Source organism: Alnus glutinosa, chromosome 7 (assembly GCF_958979055.1).
Source record: "Alnus glutinosa chromosome 7, dhAlnGlut1.1, whole genome shotgun sequence".
Lineage (NCBI taxonomy): Eukaryota > Viridiplantae > Streptophyta > Magnoliopsida > Fagales > Betulaceae > Alnus > Alnus glutinosa.
Window position 1 is genome coordinate 2039683 of NC_084892.1, and position 27684 is coordinate 2067366.

Sequence of the window (27684 nt, forward strand, 5' to 3'; positions counted from 1 at the left end):
ACGAGGGATCACGTGAGAAAGGAAAGGGAAAACGCCATTATAAGGTACTAATTATTTCTCCTTTAGGACAATAAAAGATTCTTTTGTCGGAAAAAATCAACTGTGTAGACATCATTTCCAAAGGAAAACAGATGGCTGAAGGTGATCTTTCACTGTTGAAAGTGCTCCACTTATCTGTGCTTCGGCATGAGAGCTCAATAATTGGAGCATATCAGTTCGTCATGAGAGCTCAATAATCACATTATTATTCAAAAACAGTTCAGCAGCGGAATGTATCCATGAAAATCAACAAGTTTCTACTATTATTGCTTATCAACCATACAAATTTTCATTAATATTAACATTCAAATTGTTAGTAATTTAGACAATAGATTTAAAAGAGTTTTTCTATGACCCACCCACATGTATGAACAAGTTTTAGACATCCCGCCTTCTTCTTAAGATAAATAAGTCTTATAAAAACTCTTTCATATTTATTATTTTTGTGGAGATTCGAATTTACTTACTATTTATCGTACTTAGGATTACTTTATTACAATGCAACAAGACGATAGGTAATTCTGTTGAGACAGTTACTAAAACAGTTAAGTTTCATCTACTCGAATTATTCGAACAGTTGCTCAAATAAATAGGGTTCCAGCAACCTCTCATTATTAAGAAACAACTCTACAAGTCATCAAAGGCTTATGTAGATCAGATTTCTCCCTTGACAGAATTTGGCATTTTATGGATGCTATTAAACAGAAAATTTCTTATTTTTCTGTTCGTAAGGTGAGTCATTGTTGTATAAAAGCAAATGAAGTGGCCCATCTCTTAGCTAGAAAGGCTTCCTCACATTGTTTATCTCATGTTTGGGTTGAAAATTTACCTTATTTATTTCTTCTTCTTCTTTTTAATGGTCATCTTGTTTTAATGAAAAGATGTTTCTTTGTTTAAAAAAAAAAAAAAAAAAAACTCTATTTCAGGAAAACCCATCCTCATATACTCAAATCACCTTTACCAAAATTATTCCTTATAACTCCCGAACGGTTCCTCAATAATTTGTAGCGGATATATATTGTACGTACAATTCTCAAAAAATCCAACACTCATAGAAGCACTATCGTGATGATCGAAAATTGAGGTTGTTGTAAGTTGGTCGTCAATACATCAATAATTGGAAAATGGGTACTTTGTTATCCAGATTACTGGCTAGATATCTCTAAAAATTGCAAATATGAGCTTATTTATAAATAATTACAATCTGAATTCTCCAAATCACGCAAATGTAATATAAACATTTAGAAACACAGAATAAAACACAAACTCTCTTTTCTCATAAGTACTATGATGTAAATAGTTACATGGGATTAATATCTTATATACCCAAACTCAACTTCTTTATTGAAGCTATATATATATATATATATATATATATATATATATATATATATATATATTATCTACGGGTATATCTAAGGCTTATGGTGCTGGGTATAAATGTAATCCAAGTGAGCCTCCGCCATCATCCTTCTCTTCAAACATTCTTCGTCTTTTCCATCACACTCCTCTGTCTCTAACCCCATCAGCTGTAAACAAATACACCACCCAATTAAACGGGGAAAAATCAACCAGGAGAGAGAGAGAGAGGTATAAGTAATTAATTTTACATTTGAAAGATCTTCCGAGTCTGTGAAAGACTTAGCAGCATGAGTGATCCCATTGACCTCCTTTTCACCTGTAAACAAGTTCCAAAAAAGCTTAAGAATCGCACAAAATTGTATGTATAACTCATAGAGTTCTTAACAAGAAGAAACTCTAGCTAGCTTAATTACCTTGTTTTGTTGGTGCTAGGAGACGAGCAGATGCGAGGAAAGAGCAAAGAAAAAAAACAAAGAAAAGAAAGACGACGGCTATATGAACATTTTGTGGCTTCATTGCTTCAGTGGTGCTATCACAATAGGTGCTGAAGGAGGCTGGTAGAGCTATAAATAAGATGAAATATGCTAGCTACCTAGGTTTCTGACCCAGTCAAATGGAGACCCCTCAAACTGAACGTGGCAGTTTCAAACTTACCAGAACAGATGGTGGGTCCTGTACCAATTTCTATGAGAACTGATTAATACAGAACTCATATTACATCATTATTTTACAATCATGACATATGAGGTGAAATTTATGCATATTGTTCTTACATACGAGGCTCATTTAATGTATTTTGAAATTGTGAAATAGTTGTGTTGGAGTTATAATTTTATCATTTCTTAATTTCTATAAGGAAAAAAGATTAAAAAAAAAAAACATTCATTACATACTTATCATTTCACATGGAGTAGAATCCATGTGATGTAAGTCTTACCCTATGTAAGAGAGTGGGTGTGTTAGCAATGTTTTTGTAACACTCTCCAAACAATCCGTAATTTTTTTTTATTAAAAATAAGATGTCATTTCATTCTAAAATGACTAAAAAAACACTAAAAAAAAAGTCATAACATTCCTCCATTTTAATAGTTTCTCACCATTTTATTTTTGGCAGTCAATAAATTTGGGAGAGATCCTATAGAATTCATATGTCCAAATAAAGGAGTGGGGTGGCTTACAAAATAGAATTTCTATCCATTTCACTATTCGTTAAAGTAGAATTTCCTACAATTCCCAAGTACAAAAGTCAAGAGATTGTAAAGGAGTACGAGAAACTTCTAGTTCTAACCTCCCGAACATGGAAGCCTCTATTGGAATGAGATGTGTTATACATTGTTTTACGAATTTAATAGTAATTTTTTTTTAAAAAAAAAAAAAAAAAAACGAAGGACGGATAGAGAGAGAAATATATATATATATATATATATATATATAAACTTATAACAATCCCTTACCAAATTGTGGAGGACAAGAATAGTCAATGGAATCCGAATCGGAGGGAATTCCAGTCCATATCCCTTTGCAATGGTTTAGGTACAATTCTATCTTATGTGAGAACTGAGAAAGATAAAAGAGCATCATCATCTGCCATAGCTTTAATTGCTCCAAGAAGGATCAATGTGCGTGCGTGTGTGTCATTGTCATGTGGTCCAGCGGAGTTGAAAAACAAAGCAAAAAAGGATGTGAACTGAGAAAGAAAGAAGGCTCACGCCTCCTCTGTTTCTTGTTTAGCCGAAGGCCATTTTTCTCCTCGGAAAACGGAAAAAGAGATAAGTGGGGACTGGGGATGTTTACAGAGCGTCAACAAGTCAACCTGTGGACTGCCATAGCCGACAGCTGTTTTCCATTGAATATTTTAATTGGCCAAATAGTTTACACGTGTTCCACACGTATGACAAAACTTTTTCTGTTGTAATTGGCAGATGATACATCGTCGTTTAGAGTAGCCAATTTCTACATTTAATACAGTTATGCTCAGGGACGATAATCTGTTGTACTCATTATTCCACGCTCTTCTTCCTTCCAATGAATATATAACTGATGAAAGCTAATGAATAGTTGATATTAAATAAAAACTTTATTTTCTATAATAAAAAAAAACTCCTAAGGTTTCGTTAATTTCCTTGTAAAAGCTATTTTCAAAAATATAATTGCATCCAATTAGCTATCAATCAATCAATAAATAAGTTTTTTTTTTTTTGTACTCTTGAAAAGACATGTACCTGACAAAAAAAAATATATTTCAATAAAATAGTAGAAGTTAATAATTAAAATAGAAAATGAGATATAGATGTTTTTTTTTTTAAAAAAAAAAATAGATAATTGAAATAGAAAAATGAGAGCTTTTTTTGGAGAGGAAATTTGCTTAGCTCATTTCTCACGCAAGTCTAGAACAAGGAACCCAACAACCTAGAGCTTCGCTTTCTCACGCAAGTCAAGAAAGGACAAGGGCAAAAAGCAAGTGCTAGCTAGGTAGAATAATGTCCACTACCAAATGGAAGATACACTGATAAATTTTTACGTACCTTTCCTGAAGAATATGGATCATTTTTCTTTTTCCATATTTTCTTCAATGAGTTTTGATATTTTCGGTTGTGAGTGGAGGTTGAAGTGAGAAGAGAAGACTTCCTTTACGACGTCCACTTCTCATTCTTGTCTGCTCTACGCAATTATGTGCGAAGTTTCCTCTTGTCTCCCCTGGTCGTCTCTTTCCAATAGACAATTAATGCATAATTTCTTTTTTTTTTTTTTTTTTTTTTATAGATAATTAATGCTTAATTTCAAGCAACATTTATCTCCTACCCAAACTTTATTGCACGCCATAAAAGGAATTTTGGACCCAAACATGACAATTCCAAGTTTCATTTCATGCCAAGAATAAAATTTTCTGCTATGTAAAATATTTATTGATGTTTAATTTCTAGGCCTACATCTTGATATTATTGACTTCAATTTAAATATGAAAAATATGTTAAATCATCACTTGTTTCAACATGAAATATTTAATTGAAATGTGATGAATGATTGAGACAATATTCAAATTAACGATATTTGATTCTGATATCATGTTAAATCACAATTTATCTGAAAAGTTTAAGCTCGTAAAAAGAAATAAATTTAAAGAGGAATGCTAGAGCTCCTTCTAGTGTCCTTTTGTACTGACATAACACTATATATTAATAAAAACATGAGAGAGAAATCAAGTTGTAATTTTTCTTTGTTAAAAATTAAGTGTTAAGTAAGCATAAAATAACTAAAATGAACTTTAACATTTCTCAAATTTAAATATCTAATCAACACTTTACCGAAATAAAATTAGTATACAAGGTGAGCTGAGAAAGATAATTACATAAAGATATGATACATACTTTATAATAATAATATATATAAAAAAAAATAAAAAAATAAAAAGTAAGAAAGAAAGAAAGAAGAAGAAGAAGCCTATATTCATACAATTCAATCGTTACAGTTTAATGCTGGAGGGGATTTGACAATTTGTAGTGATTGACAAGAAGTATCAATAAATGGATGCTGATTGATTGCCTCAAAAGCATAATCTGTATAGCTAGTCACCTTTGCCCTTTTCCCTACCCATGGGTCAAACTTTGGCCTCAAATTACATTTACTTTATAGTTTATACGTGAACTTATCGAAGAAGACACAGAATTGCCTCCCTATAAAATGGACGTTGATTGGCGTTATCAAAAGGCGCCATCTCTAGCTAAGTAGCTATAGTTACAATTCCTTACCCACGCGTAAAACTTTTGCCTCAACTTTCTTTACTTTATATATAGTTTATACGTGAATCAGAGAAAGTATAAATTAAACATTTGTATAAGGTGGAAGCACCTTTAATGAATGTTGATTGATTGCAATTTGCCTCGTAAAATTTGGATCAATATTGGGGCCTTATCAAAAAGCACCATCTATATATAATTACTTTAATTTTTTACGTTTGTGTTCGTGAACTTGCAGGAAGCACACATATTTGGGTAATGGTTTTTCAAAACAACAACACTTTTTTCCCCTTGAGAAAACGATTTTTATTTCGAATATATACACGTGCATAAATAGCTATTCTTCCACCCCCCCCCCCCCCCCCCCCAAAAAAAAAAAATTCTCACTTATCCCATTCTTTTATTTAGAATACTTATTCCATTCTTATCTTGTTAGGTTCCAAAAATTAACAACGTATAAGTGACGATCCACCTGTTTGGAAAGAAAAGAAAAGCAATCGCAGCTTGTTTGACAATATTATAAAGTCTTCTATGGCTTAGCGAAAACGAATCACAATCTTATAACAGTAGATTTATGTTGTGCAATTGCAAATTCACTAATGAGTGATATTCAGAATATTATAATTTTGTTATGAATTGTTGTGACAATCTGCGTGACACTTATTAAATACGTTAGCTACTAAACAATTAAATTTATTTGTTAAATTTTTTTATTAAATTTTTTTATCTACGTTGTGCCATGTGACATTCACGTAAATTGCCACACATAAATTAATTTGTAAAAATCTTATAATAAAAAGTATAGTAATATGAGCATTTTCCAAACACTAACCCATCTAGAAAATCAAAGTCGGGGAAACAATTGGGTGAATAAATAATTAGAAACTACATAATTTCAATAGTACTAAAAATCAATCATATTAACGATGTGAAAACAACATGAAACAATGTCAAAAGTTGTACAGGACCTAATATGTCTTACATGAATACTAATATGCGGACGAGGGCTTGAGACTATATATTGAGAATTCATTTTAGAGATATGATCTTTTATTACTCTAAGACATAGTTGTTAGAGAAATAATTTGTATCAAGGCTATCTGGGCCCCAGATCAAATGACCGACCATGCCAGGTCACCTCGGCCACGATCCATCTCGGGGGCTAGGGCACCTCGGTCATGAATCATCTCAAAGGACGAGGTCACCTTGGTCCTGATCCACCTCAGGGGCCAGGGCACCTCGGCCGTGAACCATCTTAGGTGTTGAATCTTTCATCCCAGCAAAAAACATCTCGGAGTTCCAGAGCTTAAGATGGATCACTCTATGCCTCTCCAGAATGACTCACGATCTCGAGATTGAGCCCCAAAAGACTCCAAGAGATCTCGGATATTTCGTTCCCAGATGCGCAGTAGGGACAACCACGAAACCCTGACATTCCACATGTCTAAACCCACGTTGCCACTAACTGGAGATTCCCGGGAATTCAAGATGTGTGGAATCCCGAACCCACGTTGCCACTAATTGGAGATTCCTGGGGATTCAGGAGACATGGGGAATTTCAACTTCCACTGAAACCTCTATAAATACAAGGTGTTCACAGGTATAAACTCACTTGCAATCTGAGAAAAAAAATTACTCTAAAGTACTTTGCACATCCAGTACTAATTTAGGCATCAGAGCAGAATTGTCAGCATCCCCTGACGCAGTGTTTCTTTTCAGATTTTAAGAGAAGAAGAGGCTTAAGCGAATCGTAAGGTGACACATTAGCAATCGAAAAACTGTACCAACAACAACTCTTGAGTAAAGGTGGTTAGGAATTGTGTCTTGGAGTAGCAATGTATCATATCTTTTCATTTTAACCTATATTAGGTTTTTTTTTTTAATTAAATAAAGAAGACGGTGTTAAAGTATTGATTAAATGAAATGATTAATTTACTTTTTTTTATCAGCTTAAGCTTTTAAGATAAATGGTGATTTAACGAGATATTAGAAAAGAGGTCTTGAATTCCAATCTTATCTTTTTCATTTATCTCATATTTTAATTAAATATTTTACGTGTTGAGTTTCACTTATTAAAAAAAGAGAGATGATTTAAAGTCAAATTCACGATCTCACCGATACATAGGGCGATTTGGGGGGTGAGTTTTAATGAGGTAATCGTGGCTCCAAACACGTAGATAGTGATATCATGATTCCGTGGCGGAGATTTGACCTTGGTAGACTATAATATCGCCTGTTGCCTTTTTGAGGTTGGTGTGGTCGACTGAATTAGCTTTTGGAAAATCAAAAGCTACAGACACGATGCATTGCATTGTTTAGAGCTTTCAGACCACAACTAAACTCCGTGCATGTTGACTACTTCAAGCAGATTTGATTCGTTTTATTAGGCATCTGCTTATGACTTTAAGTAAGGCATAGGCCTTGTTTGGTAAATTCCCCCTAATTTTTTAAAGTTTTTGGACACCTTCTCATCTCCACAAGTTTTTCCAAACCCTATTCTTAGGAGAAAATATTTGAGGGCATATCTCACTGATGGCCACCCTAATTAAAAGGAGAAATGATATTTGAATGACGTTTACCGTCATCTGAAAGCTTTTTTAATAAAAAATAAATTTTTTTTTTACTCTGATGTGAAATTAGAAGTTTTTTTATTAAAAAATTTCTTTTTTAATGAAAAGGAGCGGGCAGGGGCGGCTGTTTTGCCCCTACCTATCATTGCTCAATTAAAAGAGAATCTAGAAAGGAAAGATGCGGCTACTAGTAATTATATTACTAATAGAAGATAGACACTGATTAGAAGATAATTTGTGCATGTATTTCTCAACTCTGTAAATTATTATATTGTATATTTATGTTGTAGTTTCTGGCATGCATTCCTTAACTTTCTCTATCAAACATTTCTAAGTGTGAAAGCTTTTCAATCTAATTAACACTGATTAGAAGATAGACATGGAGCTGGAAGCCAAAAAGAGCTTCAAAAGTCGAATCTTTGGGGGGAGAAAAGGTGATTACAAAGAATCTAGTGTGACATGACACTAACAATCCTCCAAGAATTTTAGGTTTGGAATGGACAGTGGGAAATTTAGAATTCATCAATCTTATCAACCCTGTTTTTCCCTGTTTTTTCTTTTCTCCGGTGCTTTTGGTAAAGATGTTTTCAACCTTGTCAGACGTCCAACAATGCAATGTAATGCTAATCGAGAAATCATACTTCCATTTTATTATAATATTATTATTTTACTTTGTTGATCTAATAGTTTCAATTAGTTCTTGTTTAAAAAAAATTACAAAAACTAACCGGCAGTCCGTCATCGTTACGTCGACATATATAATAGTTGTAGAATAAAAATAATAAGAAAATCTATCGTTTTAGAATGCATTTTTAAAAAAAAATTTAATTTAAAAACGTAGAAAAATTTAACTTTTCAAAACGTAGGTAAGTGGTGTGTTTTTAAAAACACAAGATTTTAAAAGTTAAACTGTAATTTTAAAACTCAAGTTGCAATTTTATTCAACGCTCAACTGCATTTTAAAAAATCATATTTCAAATACATTTAAAATGTATAATTTTAACTTTGCACATTAAAAATCACATGGGAAATGCTAGACATTCTAAATTTTTTTCTCAAAAGTTGGTTTCTAAATGATGTGTCACAATCTCATGTGATCTATCATTTTAAAAATTTTGCTATAGTTTCATAGGATTGTGACACATCTTTTTAAAAATCAACTTTAAAAAAAAAATAATAGAATGTCTAGCATTTCTCGTATTGCAAACCTAATCTACTATTTTCTTTCACCAATGTCTCACCTTTGGACCGACGGGCCAAACTTTCTCGTAATATGCTTGTCAGTTGTTATTAATGGGCTTCATGGGCCGTTCTTCCCAGATATTTTACGCGCTAGAGGTTCAGCAACGAACTTTCACTTCTAACGTGAAGGAAGCATGATTTTTTTTTTTTTTTTTTGTTGATAAATAAGGAAGCGCGATTTTGAATCAATCTACTTTGGGCTTCATTGAATACCCAATCTTTAATGTTCTTGATTATGAGATTTGGTAACCTCCTAATGTAATTAGATTAGCGTATAAGACAAATTTCAAGTGCTATTAGTTGCACAAATCTAATTGAATAGTTGTTACTCTGCCCGACCATAAATGAAAGTGTAGAAAGGTGAACACAAACAAACGCTCTTCCTATAATATGTTTAAATGAATCAAGAAAGGCAGCCGGGGCTAAGCCATTCATTGGTTTATTAGCGATTCTACTAATATGATGAATCTGCTAACTGAAAAGACATGAGGAGATGTTTAGCATTAGTCAGGTACGATCAATGAGGAGAGATGTATGCTTACAAAAAAGTTGAAATGGGTTAAAATAATATGCTTAAAAAAATTATATAAAAAAAAAATCAATATATATTAGAGTAAGTCAAGTTGGGTATGTCTGGTTTTCCAACACCCTAAATCTAATTAGATTGGGTCAAAATTAACCTTATCTTATCCGATAAATTGATTAGGGGAAGGGAAAACTCAATCGCACCTCATCATTTTGGGTCGAAATTGTCGAGTTAGGGCTGATCTAATGAACAAACCTTCTTACAAGGAATAATTCAAACTTCTTGTTTATATGTTGTTATAAAGTGAAGAGTATCGAACACCACTTGGAGAAAAATAAAAAGTTACTAATAGGGATGGGCGAAATGATCCCTACACTCATTTCTCACAACAGCTTCACAACAAGCTGACGTAGCTGGTAATATTTTATTATTTTTTTGTTTTGTTTTCATTTCTTTTTGTAAAAAAATAATAAAATATTACCAGCCACGTCAGCTTGTTGTGGGGCTGTTGTGAGAAATGAGTGTAGGGATCATTTCTCATAGGGATGGGAAGTCGAGCCGAAGAAGTCTTTTCGTCGGGCCAATTAAACTGAAGCTGTGACGCCTTCAACTTCTAGAGTACTTAATGAATTTCCAAACATAAGTAAAATAAAATGAACCCAATTCTAGAATGCGAAGAGAAAATAAATTTATAACTAAGAAGGTATTAAATATCATATATAATACATTTGGACAATAGTTTACAGTATAGTTGCAATTTATTTATGTATCAGGTTTAAATCGTGACGAAGTATAGATATAAAATTATATAAATCAGTCATAACTCGACCTATTTAATTAAACGGATCAGACCCCTTAATTCTAACCTGGTAATTTCGGGTCGGGTTTGAATCATGTTGAAGCATGAATATAAGACTATATAAGTCAACCTTAACTCGACCCATTTAATGCAATGGGTCAAATCCCTAAATTATAACTCGTTAATTTTGTGTCGAGTTCGAATTGTATTGAGTCATGAGTATAAGACTTTATAAATTAATATTATCTCGAACCATTTAATTAAACAAGTTAGACTTTCAATTATAACCCATTAATTCTATGTTGATTCGTATTAAATTTGTAGGTAGTGTGAAAAATTACCATCTTAGGTTAGTGTAAGATTCATTCAAGCACGAATGCTGATGGATCATGGAACAATAATAATTGAATAAAGTAGAAATATAAAAAGGAGGGACGCTAGAAGGAATTGAATATTCACGCGCGGGTTCTGAGAACATTAATTCCGGCTTAATTTCGTTGCGGAGATAATTAATATGTCTTACAAACAATTTATTATAAGATATTATTCGGCCTCTAGAAGGAAAGTGACAGGGTTGGAATTAACTCTCCGTGACGACTTAATATTTCCTCTCTTTTTATCTTGTTTCCGGTAGAGCAAGGTTTTTATATATATATAGATTTCCGGTAGAGCAAGTTGGATCATTCTTTATTTTTCTTCAAGGTATCATTACATAATGTGCTTTGTCAGAATTGCCTTAACAAGGATTTATGTATATATCAAAGACATTGGCGAATCAATGTCAAACTCTTTGTATGATACCGTTCGATAAAGGATTGGGATCGGGGGGGGTAATTAGTTGTTTGGAATAATTAATGTGAGGGTAGGTTGACTTCTCACTTGTCTGGATTATTTTGATGAATAGTTAATTACACTCTTTCTAAATTTGTTGGAGAAATAGAAAGAGAAAGCGCACCAGGTGAAATATGACTTTAAAGATAGAGAGAAAACAACTCTAATATATGAATGCCAAAATCTTAAAAATGCAAATTGCAATGTCAAACTCTTTGTGTAATACGTCTTGAAAATGATCGTAATCGAGTGTAATTAATTGTCTGTATTGCATGCAATATAAGATAGTTATTGTAATAAGGTAAGCGCACAGGGTTTAATATGACTTTAAAGAGAGAGAGAGAACAACTCTAATATTTGAAGGTCAAAATCTTATAAATACAGACTGCTATGTCAAACTCTTTGCATAATATGTTTTGAAAATGACAGTAATCGAGTGTAATTAATTGTCTGTATTGCATGTAATATAGGGTAATTATTGTAATAAGGTAGGTAGCTCCCGAACTATATGGACTAATAGGCTAATGGCTAATACACGGCTCTAATATATGAAAGGTCAAAATCTTAGAAATGTAGACAGAGAAATAGAGAGATATTGTGTAGGAGATTAAAAAAAAAAGGATTAAATAGATTAGGGTCAAGATCTTTGTTGGCCAAAAAAAAAGGTCTATATGGCACGTTATATCTCATTGCTTAATTTCTTAATGTCAACCAACGTGCAGTTGCCTGTATGGAAAGGGTAATAGCATTAATATATATGAGGGCTCCACCTTCCCCTCACTTAGTCAACTATCACTTAAATGCGTTGTTCTCTAAGGTCAACTTCCTTGTTTCCACTTGTTTGAAGAGCCATAAAGATTTCATATTTGTCAATTCAACCACCATATGGAAGCAATAGGCATAAGCAAAGGCTTCTTAAAGATTAGGTGATGATACTTTGTAGCTTGCACGTCACTCGAACATTTTTATCCATTGTCTATGAATTTAGTTTACTTTTTATTTTCTTTAGCATTGAAGATGCTTATAGAAAATTTCATTTAAAAAAAAAAAAAGTTCTAATTTTCGAAACATGTATAATCACTAGCAACATGGCCATCTCTACGGGATCATGGACATAACATACGGCCATATCTTTGCAGCAGTACTTGTGTTCTAATATTCTTCTCGTATAAGTTTAGAGAGAGAGAGTGTGTGGGGACAATTTTCTTTCTTTCTTTAGGCATGGTGTATCGCATGCACAAAAAACAATCCCTATAAGTTTATGTAATGAAGACTTTTTTCTTTCTTTATTTCTGTGAGAAGTCAATAACACATAAGCCAGTCTTCGTTATGGCCGGAAAGAAAGCCGCAAATCAAGACAAATGAGAATGGAATTGAAACGGAGTGCTGCGGGTGCACATATTAGTCCCACAGATTGCTGGGAAAGTCACTCCGCGCGTCTCTGATGAAAGATCCCGATACTTTTTGACTTCTGCTTACGGCTGCCGGATGGTTGGATTGCTTGCGTGCCATTACCATTCAACGGTCCTAGCTCTCCTAACCACAACAAACACGTCTAGAATCTCAACCACATTAGTAAATGCTCTATCCCCTGCTTCCTAGCTAGTTGACTTACGCCAACACCCACTGAAATCATTCATTGCTCCAAACGCAATATAAAAAGCATCTACTTCAGTGAACCCTGGAAATATATAGGTACTAAAATGCAGTGAATAATACATAAGAGTTAGGATCACTACCACATATAATAAAAGAATATAGGAATTAAAAATAAGAAAAAAAAAAAAATCATCATAAAAAGCTTAAAAGGATCAATTTTTTAAAAGTTGTCCCGCAGAATTTTATTAGTAAAATTTGTTCTTTCATTAATGCTAATTTTAGAGGAATGGAATCCCCTATTGGGAATCCGACCCAATTATCCTTTTCCTTTTTAATTGGGCAAGAGATGTGAGGGAGACTGGTGGAGCTCTCCCCTGCTCGAACAAGGGCTCTTTGTCTAAGTAAGAGGCTCACTGTAAACCTAGGCTCGTTGCTCGGACAATGAGATGCATAGAGCCATCTCTCACATTTTTTTATGCAATTTTCCTTCTCCCCTCTTTAGACAAGAGATTGCATAAGATCTCCATTTCATTTGGGAGGACTCAATGAAATCACATCTAACTCAAATTCTAGATTTTCGAATTACTTTAAAAAGTTTGAAAGTATATATATATATATATAACATATGTAACTACCAAGTAGAGCCATAACCCACCCCCTCGCAAAAAGAGAAGTTTTTCCTTGCACATGATCTTCTATGTATGCAACATATGGTCATTTCGATAATTCTCATATTAGATTTCAAGTGCTCTATTGAATCCGGGCATTTTAGGAAGGTTGAGATATGGAAAGACATCTCGCTACCTGTACATGCAATCATGCATGTGCCAAATTTAGAGAAGAACAAGTTAATTTAGGTTAATGCATGTAGGCAAATGTGGCAGCACATCGTTGAGATATGTGAAAGGCAGAATTCTCATGAACAAAGATATTTTTACGTGGTGCACTGCAAAGAGTTCTTACTTCTTGGCAATGGGAGATTTGAAAAACAAGACCCATTACTATGTTTTTCTTTAAATGGCATCGGAGGCAGATAGCTTAATTCACGGTCAGATGTAGTTGGAAACGGTAACAATCAAGTCGATCGTTTTTCTTTCTTACTGTGTATATGATATATGATAAATGATAATATCAATTCACTTTCAGCGATCCAACATGTTATTTTTTTACAACAAATATTATATCTTATATAATTAATATTTTGCATAAACATCTTTGATTTTAAAAATAATTCTTTTTTCTCATCTGTCGGCCATAACCAAATGAAAACTGTTATATATGGTACTCACAGTATCATAATCCCTTTTCATGGCTCCTTCTGAAAATTGAGCTCCCACTCAAATCTGCGTTAAATCTCTATCTCCTCCCACAATGGATAGACTCATCAACTTGGTGGTCATTCGTCCACGGGAAACTCAGCTCCTCCTCTTCACAACGTCCATTCTCTTCACGTATATTACTACTCTATCCACCGCCCAAGAGCTTCTCCAAGCAGGCTTCAAAGCCACCCCAAACCCGAAGATCTCAACGTTCCAGCCCCTCCTCAACGACTCCACAGGCAATTTCTCGCTCGCTTTCCTCCGAGTCAACAAGACCCAGCTGGCCCTCGCGGTCCTCCACGTGCCTTCCTCCGAGCCACTCTGGCTGGCCAACCCAACCGACCTGGCCAGCTGGTCCGACCACACGCAGCTCTTCTTCAACGGCAGTCTCATGATTTCGGATCCCCACTCGAGGGTGTTTTGGTCAACTCCAACAAACGGTGACCTCGTTGTGCTCCTCAACTCCTCGAATCTGCAAGTACAGAAGAAGCTAGACCAAGACTCCTCCTCGGTTCTCTGGCAAAGTTTTGACTTTCCCACTGATACCCTCGTCGAGAACCAAAATTTCACGGCCACCCAGTCGTTGATCTCACAAAATGGGCTTTGCTCTATGCGCTTAGGGTCCAACTTTATAGGCTTATACGCAAATTTTCAAGAGAACTACGACCAGATATATTGGAAACACACAGCGTTAGAGGCCAAAGCAGCAATAGTCGAGGGACAAGGACCGATTTACGTCCGAGTCAACTCCGATGGCTATTTGGGTATGTACCAAAACGGAACGACACCAGTGGACGTCGAACCCTTCCGCAGCTTTCAAAGATCCATCAACGGGTTTCTGCGGCTCCGGTTAGAACCGGACGGAGACCTCAAAGGATATTACTGGGACGGGTCCAGTTGGATCTTGAACTACCAGGCGATCTCAGACACGTGCGAGCTCCCAAGCCCGTGCGGCCCCTACGGTTTGTGCATGCCCGGGTCCGGTTGCTCCTGTCTGGATAACCGGACAGAGTTTCGGTCCGGTGTGGACTGTGCTCCCGTGGAAACCGGCAACTTTTGCGGCGAAAAGGTAGTGAAGGACAACTTCAAGGCTCTGACGAGGAGCGGGGTGGAGCTACCGTACAAGCAGCTAATGCAGTACGAAACGACGTCGTCGCTGGAGCAGTGCGAGGGTCTGTGCGAAAACAACTGTAGTTGTTGGGGGGTAGTGTACAACAATGCATCCGGGTTTTGTTACGTGCTGGACTATCCGATCCAAACGTTGGTGGCGGTTGGGGATGAGAGTAAGGTGGGTTATTTTAAGGTGAGGGAAGGTGCAGGGAAGAGGAAAAGGAATGCGGGTGTTGTATTTGCCTATGCGGTGGTTGGCGGGGTCATAGTGGTCTTGATTGGGATTATCGGGTTTTGGACGTACAGGACTTGGTGGCGGAGGAAGAGGAACCAGGAGGAGGAGGGCGACTTTTCACCCGGCCCGTATAAGAATCTCGGGTCGGCAAGCTTCAAGTCCATCGAGATGTCCAGTAGATAGACGATAATGATTAATGAGGATGACGCAAGGGATGACATATTTGCGGTGTTTGACCGACCGTGATGTTAACCACTAACTCAGTTTGGTATTAGTGGTTGTGGGGCCGAGGCTAATCTTTATTTTATCTTTTTGTCTAATGTGAATCTGTGATTACTTGAATCCATGTTATCTGTACGTGCAGCCCGTGAGCTGAGCAGCCTGAACTTGCATGGCTCTAAGTGCGTCCGTAAGTGCCCCACGTCCCGACATTTGGAGGTTTCACTGAAGAGACATGTTACATGTATTTTAAATTAATTATAAAATTTATAAAATTCACGTGTAGATTTTATAATTTTAATAGTTAATTTAAAAAAATAATGGAAAAAAAATGTAGAAGTAATTTGCAAAAACCATTTTTTTTTTTTAATCAAATCCTCCCATTAGAGATTTTAATACACATTCACTATAGTGAAGGTGAAACACGCGCTCATGGGAGGATGTGATAAGTGCCATTATTATTGAGACCTGCTCCATGTATATTTCTAATCTTATTTTTTATATATTTTTCTTCAAATTAATCATTAAATCTATAAGTCTTATAAATTTAATAATTATATTTTTTTTTTTTAAAAAAAAAGTACACGGAGATAAAAACAAAGATGTACCAAATATATAAAAGAAGCATTTCTCTTCCACTAAATACAAATTTGTATATGCCTCATGCATAATGTTGAACCTTTTTCCTTTAGAAATAAAATATTCAAAGAAACAGGGCAAAAATATACACATATACCAGGATTGTTTTGGCGTTTTCTATCCGAATTTCAGCGAATTCGGACGGGAAATCAGAAAGGAGTGTGAGTATTGAGGTGTCCAAATAGGTCTTCAAGCTGCCAGTGGTGTATAATCCACCTGATTGGGCACCTTGTGATGTGCATCCCCTCTCTCATTTTCTGCTTGAATTTCAAATAATTTGGGCAAATTGTAAAAGTTTATGGGCCTTACTCATTTTCAAAAGACACCTTGAGAGAGGAGGGGTGTCCATGACTTATAAAGCTCACAACCCAGGCATACCTTGATAATGTGGGACTCTTAACACGCTCCTTCACGTGTGGCATCTTTTTGGCCAAACACATGTTCAACATCAGGAGGGAAAGCTCAACATTGTCTAAGGACTTGTGGCTCTGATACCATGTAAAAGTTCATGAGTCTTACTCACTCTCAAAAGACGCCTTGAGAGAGGAGGGGTGTCCATGACTTATAAAGTCCACAACCCAAACATACCTTGATAATGTGGGACTCTAAACAACTCCAAAAGACCTAAGTCCAAAATATATCATTTACTATTTGGTTGTATCACATGACCAAAGAGTCTAACCATAGCCTCAAAGGCTCAAGGACCTCATTCTACAGCTTAGAAAAAAACAACGGTAATTAGAAATTCTTTTGGAAGTTTGTGAGTCGTCAAAACTGGATTTTAATTGGTTGACAAAGCAGTATATACTTATGGACAGATAATAATAATAAAAAAATTGTTGCATTTAACGGTAAATATGGTGCCTTATTATTAAAAAATATTAAATGATGTGACAATATATATATATATATAAAAGATACTTGTGAATCGGTGGTTGTTGGAGAAGGAAGGCGGAGGGTGTTTTGCTGCATGACGTAAGGCATGACACATTAGATTGGCAATGCCTTGAACGTTGTAGATGGATGTTAAGAAACGTGGATCATAAGGACAACAAACTGCAATTTATAAAAGAGAAAGTCTAAATCATCCTCTCATTTAATTTTATCTAATTAATTAAGAACTTTCCCTGCATTTCCCATTTAGGTATATTAATATAGGACGACTTTCCATTTTTTTCTTCCTAAGCCAATCAGGGAAGGGTTATAAGAAGGGGACTTTCCCATATTTTTGATCGAAAAGAAAGAAACAATGTGAGACTAGTCGAGAATGCTTTCAAATACAAAGTTAAAAATGGCCCATTGAATTACATAATGTGCACAAAAAGATGCACTACAAGTAAATATTATATGTGTATAATAATAATACATATAAATATGTATAGATATTTTATATGACAACTTGTGTGTGTTCTTTTTATTATCTTTGGATGCATAATAAGTAGCTTGAGATTTGAGAAGATCTTTGACTCGTCTATGCACTTCTTGCATTTTATATTCCTCAGCAGTTTCATCTTTCAGGATATGGACTCCACTCACTCTCTCTCTCTCTTATATATACACATTCGTATATATCTTGTTGTGTTTAAATAATCATATATATCTATAGTATAAAATATTTGCCGCCAGGCTGGAAGTAGAATTTTTGTAGAGGCAAAACTAAAAGGAAAGATTTTTTGGGGGTTAAAATTTTATTTCAAAGAAAAAAATTAAAAAACATGTAAAGGCTTGGGGCCGGGGCTGAAGCCGAGTAATGTTATAAGTCACTCTTGTATCCCTCTAATAATAATATGACTTTTAAAATTACTTTTGAACTTGTGACTAATTCAATAATGATCTTAAAAGTCATCTTATTTTTAAAAAAAATAAAATAAAATAAAACTTTTAAAATAACTCGCTCAAGCCCCCTAACCTCAACGTAATTCCACACTTGTTTGGTGCGTTTGCACGTAAATGGTGGCTACCACACTGTTTAACATGTTTTGCATAATCCTATTACGTATGGGAATTACTGTTGGCGTAATGTGAAATTATAGGTTCAAGGGAGAAGAAGAAAAAAAGAACAAAATTTTTAAAATCAAGAAAAAATATATATTATCCGTTAAATACATGTCAATTTAATGAGTCCTAAATATTTCTCCCAACCTAATTTAAAAGAAAAATCTGTCATTTTGAGAAACAAACGAAGCTTTAGAGCTAATAAAGATTCTTTAAATTCATTAAAAATACTTGTACTACTTTTAATAAATAATTCAAAATCTACCGTCCCTAATGAGAAAATGGTCGTGATCTTAAGGCTTCGGGTTCCTGGGTCCAATCCTCCCAACTCCAAGTGTAGCCCAAAACTTTGGACCCAAACTGCCATCAGTTTTAGATGGAAATCAGGCTTTGGACGGCTCACCAGTCACCCCGCCGAAGAAAGAGCCCAAAACCACGCGAAGCGATTTCTTCACTCGCGTGTCCGCTCACGCTGTGGCGGGCGGCGAATCCAACAGAGACCCATCCCACTTCTCGCCCTTCTCTACGGTCCTATCCCATTCTCACCTCGCTTTGTCAATCTCCAACCTTTAGTCCTTGCCTTTCTCTTAGGTGTATATATATATATAACGTTGTATTATGATTTATGAACAAAACGTCCATTTGTTTACCACCCTTTGGATATTATTCGTGTAAATCATCCACATGCTCTTACAGGTTGCGACGGGGATCGGTGGTTCTTGAACACTCTTCTGCCACTTCACAGCGCCATTTCCTCTGCTTGCCCGGCGTCCACGCTCCCCAATGAGGCCAAAACCTCCTCCGAAGGTTCATCTTTTCCTATACGAATTTCGAAGGTTGTTACTGTTTTGTTATTTGCATCAATGGTCTTCATCTATGTTGAGGTGAGTATTTTTTTGAATTTCGATAAAGATTTTGTATGCTTTAGTTCCTTGAGTTTAAGTGTAAGTTTTTGCTAGTTTGAAGGTTCGTCTTGGCAAGGGCGTCTCCGACATAATAGCATCCTCTTCCTTTCCTTTCATGGCCAAAATTTAAAATATTGATGTACAAGTGTGTATCAATGTTAACATGTTTTTTTAAAAAAATTAAATAATGTAGAATATATACATAGTTTTTTTTTTTTTTTTTTTTTTTTTTTTTTTTTTTTTTTTTATATAGATTTTTTTATATATAGATGAATATATACATAATTAAATGCAAAGACTTCAATTTTTAACTGTAAAATAAAAACTATTCATTTTATTTGAAATGGTGAGAATCCTTGTCCATCTTTTATGCCCTTTATTTGTCGCGAGTTAAGTAATATTAAATGTTAACTGGCCTTGTGACGGAGGAGAGTGGTGCTCTCATACATGGGCTTGTTTGGCAATTAACTCTCCTCCCCATTCTCTTATTTTTACTTCTTTCAAAAAACATCAACTTCAAAACATTCTTAATTTTTTTTTACTTTTTATATCATATCAACATTTTTTATTACTATTTAAATAAAAAAACTATTACAATACAATTTTTTTTTTTTCACATTTCCATATAAATTCTTTGAACTTTATATCACATCAATCACATTTTAATATCACTCAATAAATTTCTTCCCATCTACACAAACAAAAAAAAAAAATTTCTCCCCCGACAAGAAAGGAGGGGGTTGTGAGATGGGGCAGGATTGATTCTCCGAAAAAACATGCTTATACATCAAAATTTGAACCTTTTTAAGTGGGAAAGTGATTTGTGGGGGACGGAAACAACCTGACACTTTTTTATTAAAAATCAATTTTTTTTATAAAAAGTGACGGTGGGGGGACGGTTTCCCGTCCCCCATGAATCACTGCCCTTTTAAGTGTGATCCTTTTGCACCTGCCAACCAATTTGGGCCTGGATTGGTCACCATCTGAAATGGGCTGCCTACCTCGCCCGGGGGGATAGAAATTTAAAAAATATGTCAATTGGAAAAAATTTATCTTAATTAACTAGGAAGAGGATATCCTTCTTGGGTAGCAGAGCCCATCTCCAAAGAGGCAGAGCCCATCTCCAAAGAGGCTTCACATTTTTCAAGTCTTCTATGTATTGGACAAGTTGCTTGTCGCAGCAACTCTGCATCTTCTTTCTATCAATAATGATTCTAGTTGTTGAAATAAAAGTTTGTACTACAGCATACAGTTTTAGTAGTTGAGATGAGTATCTTGAAATAAAAATGATGTTGGTTTTCTTATTTGCTGACATTGACGTTACATGTTCTGTGATAGGTAGTTTTATTAATTACACGTCCCATTTAATTCAGAGTGCTACTGATGATGATTTGTACAGCGAAGAAGTCATTCAGAGGTTTGTCTGTTCTTGATATCTGTTTCCATCTGAAATGAGTAAAACTACCAACCACATGTAATTCTAATAATAAAGTGAATCTTGCCATGGAAAAATTGAATTCTGAAAGAAAGGCATGCTTCCATGCATGTTTGTTTTGCTAGATATATTGTCTTTTGAAAATTTATGCCTTGGATTTCTGATAAGATGATTGACCACTTCAAGAAATCAGCATTTGCCGGATTAATTGAACTTATTCATAATGATGATACCATAAATAAGCTCAAGGCCAAAGCCTGGCCCAATTAACATATAGGCTTACTCACTACAAAGGTTAAAAAGCCTAGAAACTATCTCATGTACTGCAGCATAACTACAAGCCCATTACGTACGTGGCAATAAGACAAGGGGTTTACTACTGATTTAGCATAAAGGGATTTGATTCATACACAACATCATCACAACAACCACACAACAACCCCTCACATGTGAGGAGTTGTTGTGTAGTTGTTGTGTTGGTGTTGTAAATTTAACATTTTCCTAGCATAAAAGGGAGGGATCATCTCCTTCTTCTACCCCCCCCCCCCTCTCTCTCTCTCTCTCTCTCTATATATATATATATATATATTTTCCTCAACAAATTTACTAAGTTAAACATCGGAGGCTCTTCCGTTGGTTGTCGGCCGGCACCACTTTAATGGTTTTCTTTTTGTTTTGCAAGCAGCCGGTTGTCTAGTTCAGAGGATTAAAGGCTTTTCATGCAAAATTATCATTTTGTTTGAAATGTTACAATAGAATTCTTATTTTATAAGAGAAGCTGGCAATTGTCTAAGATATGATGAGATGATAAAGAGTAATGCTGTATATTATATTTTTATTCCAGTGTTGACGTAGCAGTCCCAGCCAACTAGTAGAATTTTCTTTTTAAAATAAAACAATGATTGATCCAATAGTTGGTTGAGACTGCCACATAAACATTGTGAGATAGTTATAAGATAAAAATGTAATTTTTAACATTGGTATGTGATAAAACAAGCTAAGCTACAATGTAATAATAAGATTAGTTGTAACATAAATAAATATCGGGTTAGTTGGATCTGGGATTCAGATTCATAAATAAGATTTCTCATGGAATTATACTGTTTAGGGCTTTGTCCAAATGGCATTAGAAAAAACCTTTTTTTTTTTTTCTTTTTTTTTCTTTTTTTTATCATTGTTGATGAATCAGTTTAATATAATATACTAGTGCACTTTTCCTGGAAGTATGATGAACGTTGATGTGTTGTGGAAATAAATATCTCAGAAAACGTTTTGAGCAGGTTTAATAATTGTGCCCAAAAATTTCTCATGGAAGAATGATTGCTTCATCACATTTCAGAAGAAAAAAGAACCTTATGAGAAGAAAAGAATATTCTTTGTTAGCTTTAACATCTTTCCATGATTATTCTACATGATGTGTTTGTAAGCTATTGGGGGATGATTAGGGAGTGATTGTCTTCTCCTTACGGGACCAGAGTACCTTTCCCTTCCCCATAATTTCCCACAATAAAACAAGGAGAGGGGAAGGTGTTAATTATAATGAAAGGCCACTTAATTTGCCTTTTCAAATGCTTCCTACTGAAGCAAGTTCATTAAATTATAGCCATTGCCTTTAACTGTATCACATTGATTCCCATTAACCAAATTGTTGGCCCTGTGTGCCTTTTCGATTGTATTAAAATGTGTCATCAATTTCAAGTTCTCCTGTGAATTTACTTGTTTTCCAATTAACAATCATGTCCAGTCAATGAGGAAATGAACTTGATGGATGAGGGAGATAATCCTTGCCAAGATGGCATTTTTGTGGTTAGAGCAACAAGTAGCCCAAATTTACTTGAATAAGGGGTAACATTTGTAAGTAAAGCTCTATTTTTAAAGCAAGTAATGCTACACTTTACATTCATTTTATACTAACCGACGTAACGTGTTTTAAGTGGTTGACATGAAAAATCACTTAAAACACGCCGTTGCATGTTAGTTGATGTAGAATGGTTGTGAAGCAGCATCAATACTCTTTTAAACCGACACAGATCTTATTTATTCCCAAACCCCAATCTGAAAACATGCTTAAGAATTGAGAGAGACTGATTAGTATTATGAAATACTAATATAATGTTTGGTATTCATGTAAGTATAACATATACTCTATGTGATTGTGTATGAATATATCAAATTTGGGGCAGTTAACCACATTTCAATCTCATAATATTTTTTCTTCTGATTCTACTTGTAATGTTGTTATAAATTTGTTTATATATAACTTGCTCACTCTCGTCCTATCTGCTTCTATTCAAAATTATTTATGCTTGTTAGTGCCACTACTTACAGTGTATTTGGGTTAATGTCCAAAAGAATGATGTTTTCAAGTGGTTCTATGAGTTACTACTCTGACCTTGAAAAACTAATAGTAGATTAGAAGTCTACAGGAGATTTTAGCCGTAGAAAAATGCTAGACTTATAATTCTTTTACAACTTGTTGACACGTGTCAACATGTGATTTGAGGGCATATGCATTTCTTCATAGCAGGTATGTTGTAATGCAATGTGAAGGAAGTTAAAATTGAACAGTTTAGAAGTTGAAGTTTTCTTTATCCGATCTTTCTCCTCTCTCTGGATTTTTTGGAGCAGTGTCAAGTTCTTGCCTTCAGTTATCCAGTAAAAACAAAATCATTCTTAAGAGCCATCTAATTAATCAACTCCTCTTTTGAAGTAACTTTGCAGCAAAAACATCTTTTCCAATGTCGCTGGAATTTTTAGGTATCAACACATGGGTTCTTCGTTTGTTGGATATAAATAGTACACATGCAGTGGGGTGGGTAGTCTTCATTTTCTATCTTCTCATCAACCGAGTAGTTAACGTTTGTCAACGGTTTAATTATCTCTCTGCCTTCTCCAATCTAAGCTTTTCAGTAGTTTATGGGTCGGTCACCAACTAAACCAACTCCACTTCTAGCTACCTCGGCAACATAAGACAAATACAAATCATCTTATATCCATAATACCGGCCATATGATTCTCCTCTCTCTCTCTCTCTCTCCAAAATGCAAGGTCGGCTTGCGTTAGTTAAATAGGTCTTACACCCTGTGGGACTGTTTGAATGAATTGCAGTCAATCTCGGTCATGGGAGTGGAAAATTTACTGTTTAGTTTCACTTCAAAACTTCCATAAAAAGGACAGGATCATCCAGCCCAGTTGAGTTAAATTTCCTTTTAATAATGTGTTCCGAAGCTGTTACTGTCTTTTCAATTTAGTATGGTTCAAAAGTTTAGGAAGTGAAAAAGGTTAGGATTGGTTGTTTCTACTAATGTTTTATTGTCCCTTTCTACAAACGGAAAAGGATTGGCTTTCCTGCCCCAAAGTTTGTATTACTAATTTCGATGGAGATATTTTATATATATATATATATATATATATATATATATTATACATATATTTATATTTGATATGAAATTCATGCACATGAAATGAATTTCACGTGCATTGATTCTAAACCAAATATAAGCGTATATAATATGCGTTCAAATAAATGTGTACAAGTACAACTAACACATTTCTTGAATGATTTTTTTTTTTTTTTCAAACCAATCGTATTTTTCTTCGGCCGTAGTAGGTATTCTCACAAGGCGGTTTTTAATTTATGGGCCCAACTGTCGTTATCATCCATTCACCGTCATCACAATCAGCCAGCCCACGTTGTCCAATAGCATTCCAAGTCATCCCCAAACCACGTGTCATCGGATATCTTTAAAAAATCTACATATTCGGCTTATGTCTACACCTTGCTTGTCCTTGCACTTATCCAATTCTTTTCCTTCACTTTTTATTTAACATAAAAAATAAAAATAAAAAAAGTCTCACTTATTTAATTAACACAAACAAAAAAAAGTCTTACGTTAGTTGGAAACCAAATCTGAGTAGCTCACCCTACGTGTAATTTAAAAAATATAAAAAATAAAATATAATTAATAAAAATATATTTTTTAAATATACAGTTAAACATTTGATAAAATTGTAATCCAGTTGTTCATTTCTAAGACATATTTTCAAATTAGATATGTTAAGCGGTTTTAATTTGTTAAAAAATACACGTTTGACCGGGGCTAAATGCACTCTTAATCAATCTAGTCAACTCAACTAAACCCAAAATTAAAAACCCAAAGAACATTTTTATATTACTAGAACCAGACGAGGTCAAACATTGTATTGTGTTAATTTATTTATTTTGCATTAACTGGCAGAAAAAAGGTTTAATAAAGGAGAGTCGGTCCTGGCTGTCCGTACGTTTTGATAAAAGAAAACAGATGTTAAGGTTGTCGTATTGAACGTAGATGGGCTGGCGATGAACATGGGTTTCATTTTCTTCCTTTATTAGCCTCTTCAGGTTTTACTCGTACGTTTTAAATGGATAAATAGAAAGGATACCCTGTACACGGAAAATACACATGCAGATCGAGCTCTACCCCACCTTTTGTCTCCTTCAATCTCTTAATTTTCTTGCATTAGAGGCAACTAGGCAAGGAAGCGTAAGGGGTTTCGTTTTCTTCCTTTATTAGGATATTCAGATTTTTCTTCTGCAATTAGATGTGAAAACTGAAAGGGATAGCCTACACATGGAAGAAAACACAGAGCGAAGCCCCCCATCTTTTGTCACCTTCGATCCAATCTCTTCATTTTTCTTCTAGTACAGACAAGAAAGAGTAACCCATCTCTCTCTCTCTCTCTCTCTCATAGATTAAAAAAAATTCTCATTTTTTTTATCTTCTCCGGTGATTTTCTCCAGAATGAGGAGTATAGCATCTTGTTACAGTGAACATGCCATTAAGGTATCCGATTCATATTGTTCAGGCCCTTCAAATCAGCCTAACATCTCTTCAAAACTCACCCCTTCAATCCCAAATGCAGTAACATGTATGTACAAAGCAAAACTCTCAACACAAAAGCAGCTCCTGATCACGCTTACTTGGTGCAACAGCCTTATGGGCCAAGGCTTCGTGATTGACGTCGGTGACAACACCTCATCCTCCCCTTCCAAATTGAATTCCATTTCTCGGCGAATGCAAATGAATAAAGGCTCCCAAACATTCCAATCTTGCAGCTCAAAAATTGAAGTCTTCTGGGATATTTCTAAAGCTAATTATGATGCCGGGCCGGAGCCGATCAACGGGTTTTATGTCATGGTTTTGGCTGACTCAGAAGTTAGTCTACGCCTTGGAGACAATGATGAAACAGAAACCCGACAAGCAAAATTCTCGTTGGTTTCTAGGAACGAGCACTTCTCTGGTAATGCTGTTTATTCAACGAAGGCGCAATTCTGTGATTCAGGAGCAGCTCACGACATCTTGATCAAGTGTATCAGAGAAGAAGGATCAAGGAGTCCGGTACTATCTGTTTGCATCGACAAGAAGAAGATTTTTCAAGTGAAGAGATTAAGGTGGAATTTTAGAGGGAACCAAGCCATTTTTTTAGATGGTTTGCTGGTGGATATGATGTGGGATGTTCATGATTGGCTCTTCAATCCAACATCTGGGTATGCTGTTTTCATGTTCAGGACTAGGAGTGGGTTGGATAGCAGGCTGTGGTTAGAAGAGAAGAATTTGGAAGAGAAGGAACAAGACAAGGTTGGATTTTCTTTGTTGATCTGTGCCTGGAAGAACCCTGGCTGATCGATTCTTTTTTTGGTATTTTTTTTTTTTTTTCGGTTTGTTTTTAATTTTACTTTTGAAGAAAGAAAATTCTATTAACACTAATTAAAGTTGATTTCTTAATTGTTTAAATGATTTTAACAGCTGAAAGAAGATAAATGGTTAATCTTCTGGTTATGGGAAAGATGCTTTACTTGTACTGGGAAAAACTGTTTATGTATTGATGTGAGTTGTGGTTGTGGTTGTGGTTCTTACGGTTGTACAGATTCTGATTGTATATGAAACATCTTCTTGAATAGATTCCGCTTTTTCTTCTCTTTCCCTCCCAAAGCAGAACATTCTTTCTTGTCGGCAAGGTAAGAGTATGGATTGGTTCCCTACTATACAATCTCCCCACAAAATGAGAGGCAGGGGCCAAAATATGGCACCCTGCTCGAAAGTGGGCTCGTTGTGTAATTGAAGTTGTTTGTTAATATTTATGTTTTATTTTATTTTATTTTTGTTAAAAAAAAAAAAAAAAAAAAAAAAAAGTTGTCAAACTATGCCCGAAAACCAATTTCATGGATCCCAGTCCTAAGAGTACGCCTATATGACTGGTTTTTCAGCGAATTAGCACAGTTGATCATTAGTGGGATAAGGTATCATGTTTTTGTTTTGGTTGGCCTCACTTTGTGGAGAAACCAATTAGGCCAGGTCTCACGTGGATTCCTGGGCTACAGTTTCTTCTTTGCTTTTATCCGTAGGCAACTTAAAGATTCCTTTCTGGTATGAGCTTTTAAGGCTTCGTCAGTAGGTCGATGGAAAAGAGGAAAGCCAAAAACCAAAAAAAAACAAAACAAAACAAAAAATGACATAAATTTTTTATAAACCGATTTGTAGAAAAAAATTTACGACCCACGTATAAGAGTGATATGTGTACTTTAAACATGTGAGAATCACATATTTTTTTTAATAGAAATTGCTTCTCAAATGTTTTTTTTAATAGCATACATAAATTTTATACAAATCGATTTATAAGAAATTTTTTACAACCTATATATAAGAATGACATGTGTCATTTGAGCATTTTTTATTATTATTAATGCTATTAAAAACATCAACTTTAAAACATTCTAATATTATTTATATGTTATACCAAATAGAAAAATAAAAATAAATAAAAATAAAAATAAAAAAAACAAAATTTCCAATCTTCCCTCTTTTTTCTTTCGCCAATTTTCCATTCTCCCTAAAATTTGCCATGTAAATAATTGTTTTCAACATAGGCCAGCAACTTGGGCTTGTTAAAGAAATCCATCCCAAGTGAAAAGTAATAAACGTTCATGACTTTGGGTTGGCTTGGATTACCGGATTGATTGGGTTTGTCTTGAGGCCATGGACCATGGCCCATGGGCAACCTCCGACAAACTAATCCGGTAATATTGGGTTTCCTTAATAGATGCGGATATTTGAACAACGATGAAAAAGATAGTGATATTCT

General features: G+C 34.8%; 3 protein-coding genes across 3 annotated transcripts; 2 read left to right on the forward strand and 1 right to left on the reverse strand.

Annotated features, from left to right (window-relative positions):
* Window positions 1–1294: 1294 nt before the first annotated feature.
* Window positions 1295–1972, reverse strand: LOC133873672 (putative phytosulfokines 6). The gene is made up of 3 exons (XM_062311411.1): window positions 1815–1972; window positions 1650–1717; window positions 1295–1568 (listed from the first exon to the last, which is right to left on the reverse strand). The coding sequence occupies exons 1-3, from the start codon at window positions 1915–1917 to the stop codon at window positions 1455–1457; spliced, it is 285 nt and encodes a 94-aa protein (XP_062167395.1). The 5' UTR covers window positions 1918–1972; the 3' UTR covers window positions 1295–1454.
* A 12029-nt stretch (window positions 1973–14001) lies between these two features.
* LOC133872782 (PAN domain-containing protein At5g03700) lies at window positions 14002–15715 on the forward strand. Its single transcript, XM_062310385.1, has one exon. The coding sequence runs from the start codon at window positions 14077–14079 to the stop codon at window positions 15550–15552; it is 1476 nt and encodes a 491-aa protein (XP_062166369.1). The 5' UTR covers window positions 14002–14076; the 3' UTR covers window positions 15553–15715.
* A 9179-nt stretch (window positions 15716–24894) lies between these two features.
* LOC133872253 (uncharacterized) lies at window positions 24895–26502 on the forward strand. The gene has a single exon (XM_062309724.1). The coding sequence runs from the start codon at window positions 25344–25346 to the stop codon at window positions 26223–26225; it is 882 nt and encodes a 293-aa protein (XP_062165708.1). The 5' UTR covers window positions 24895–25343; the 3' UTR covers window positions 26226–26502.
* Window positions 26503–27684: the final 1182 nt, after the last annotated feature.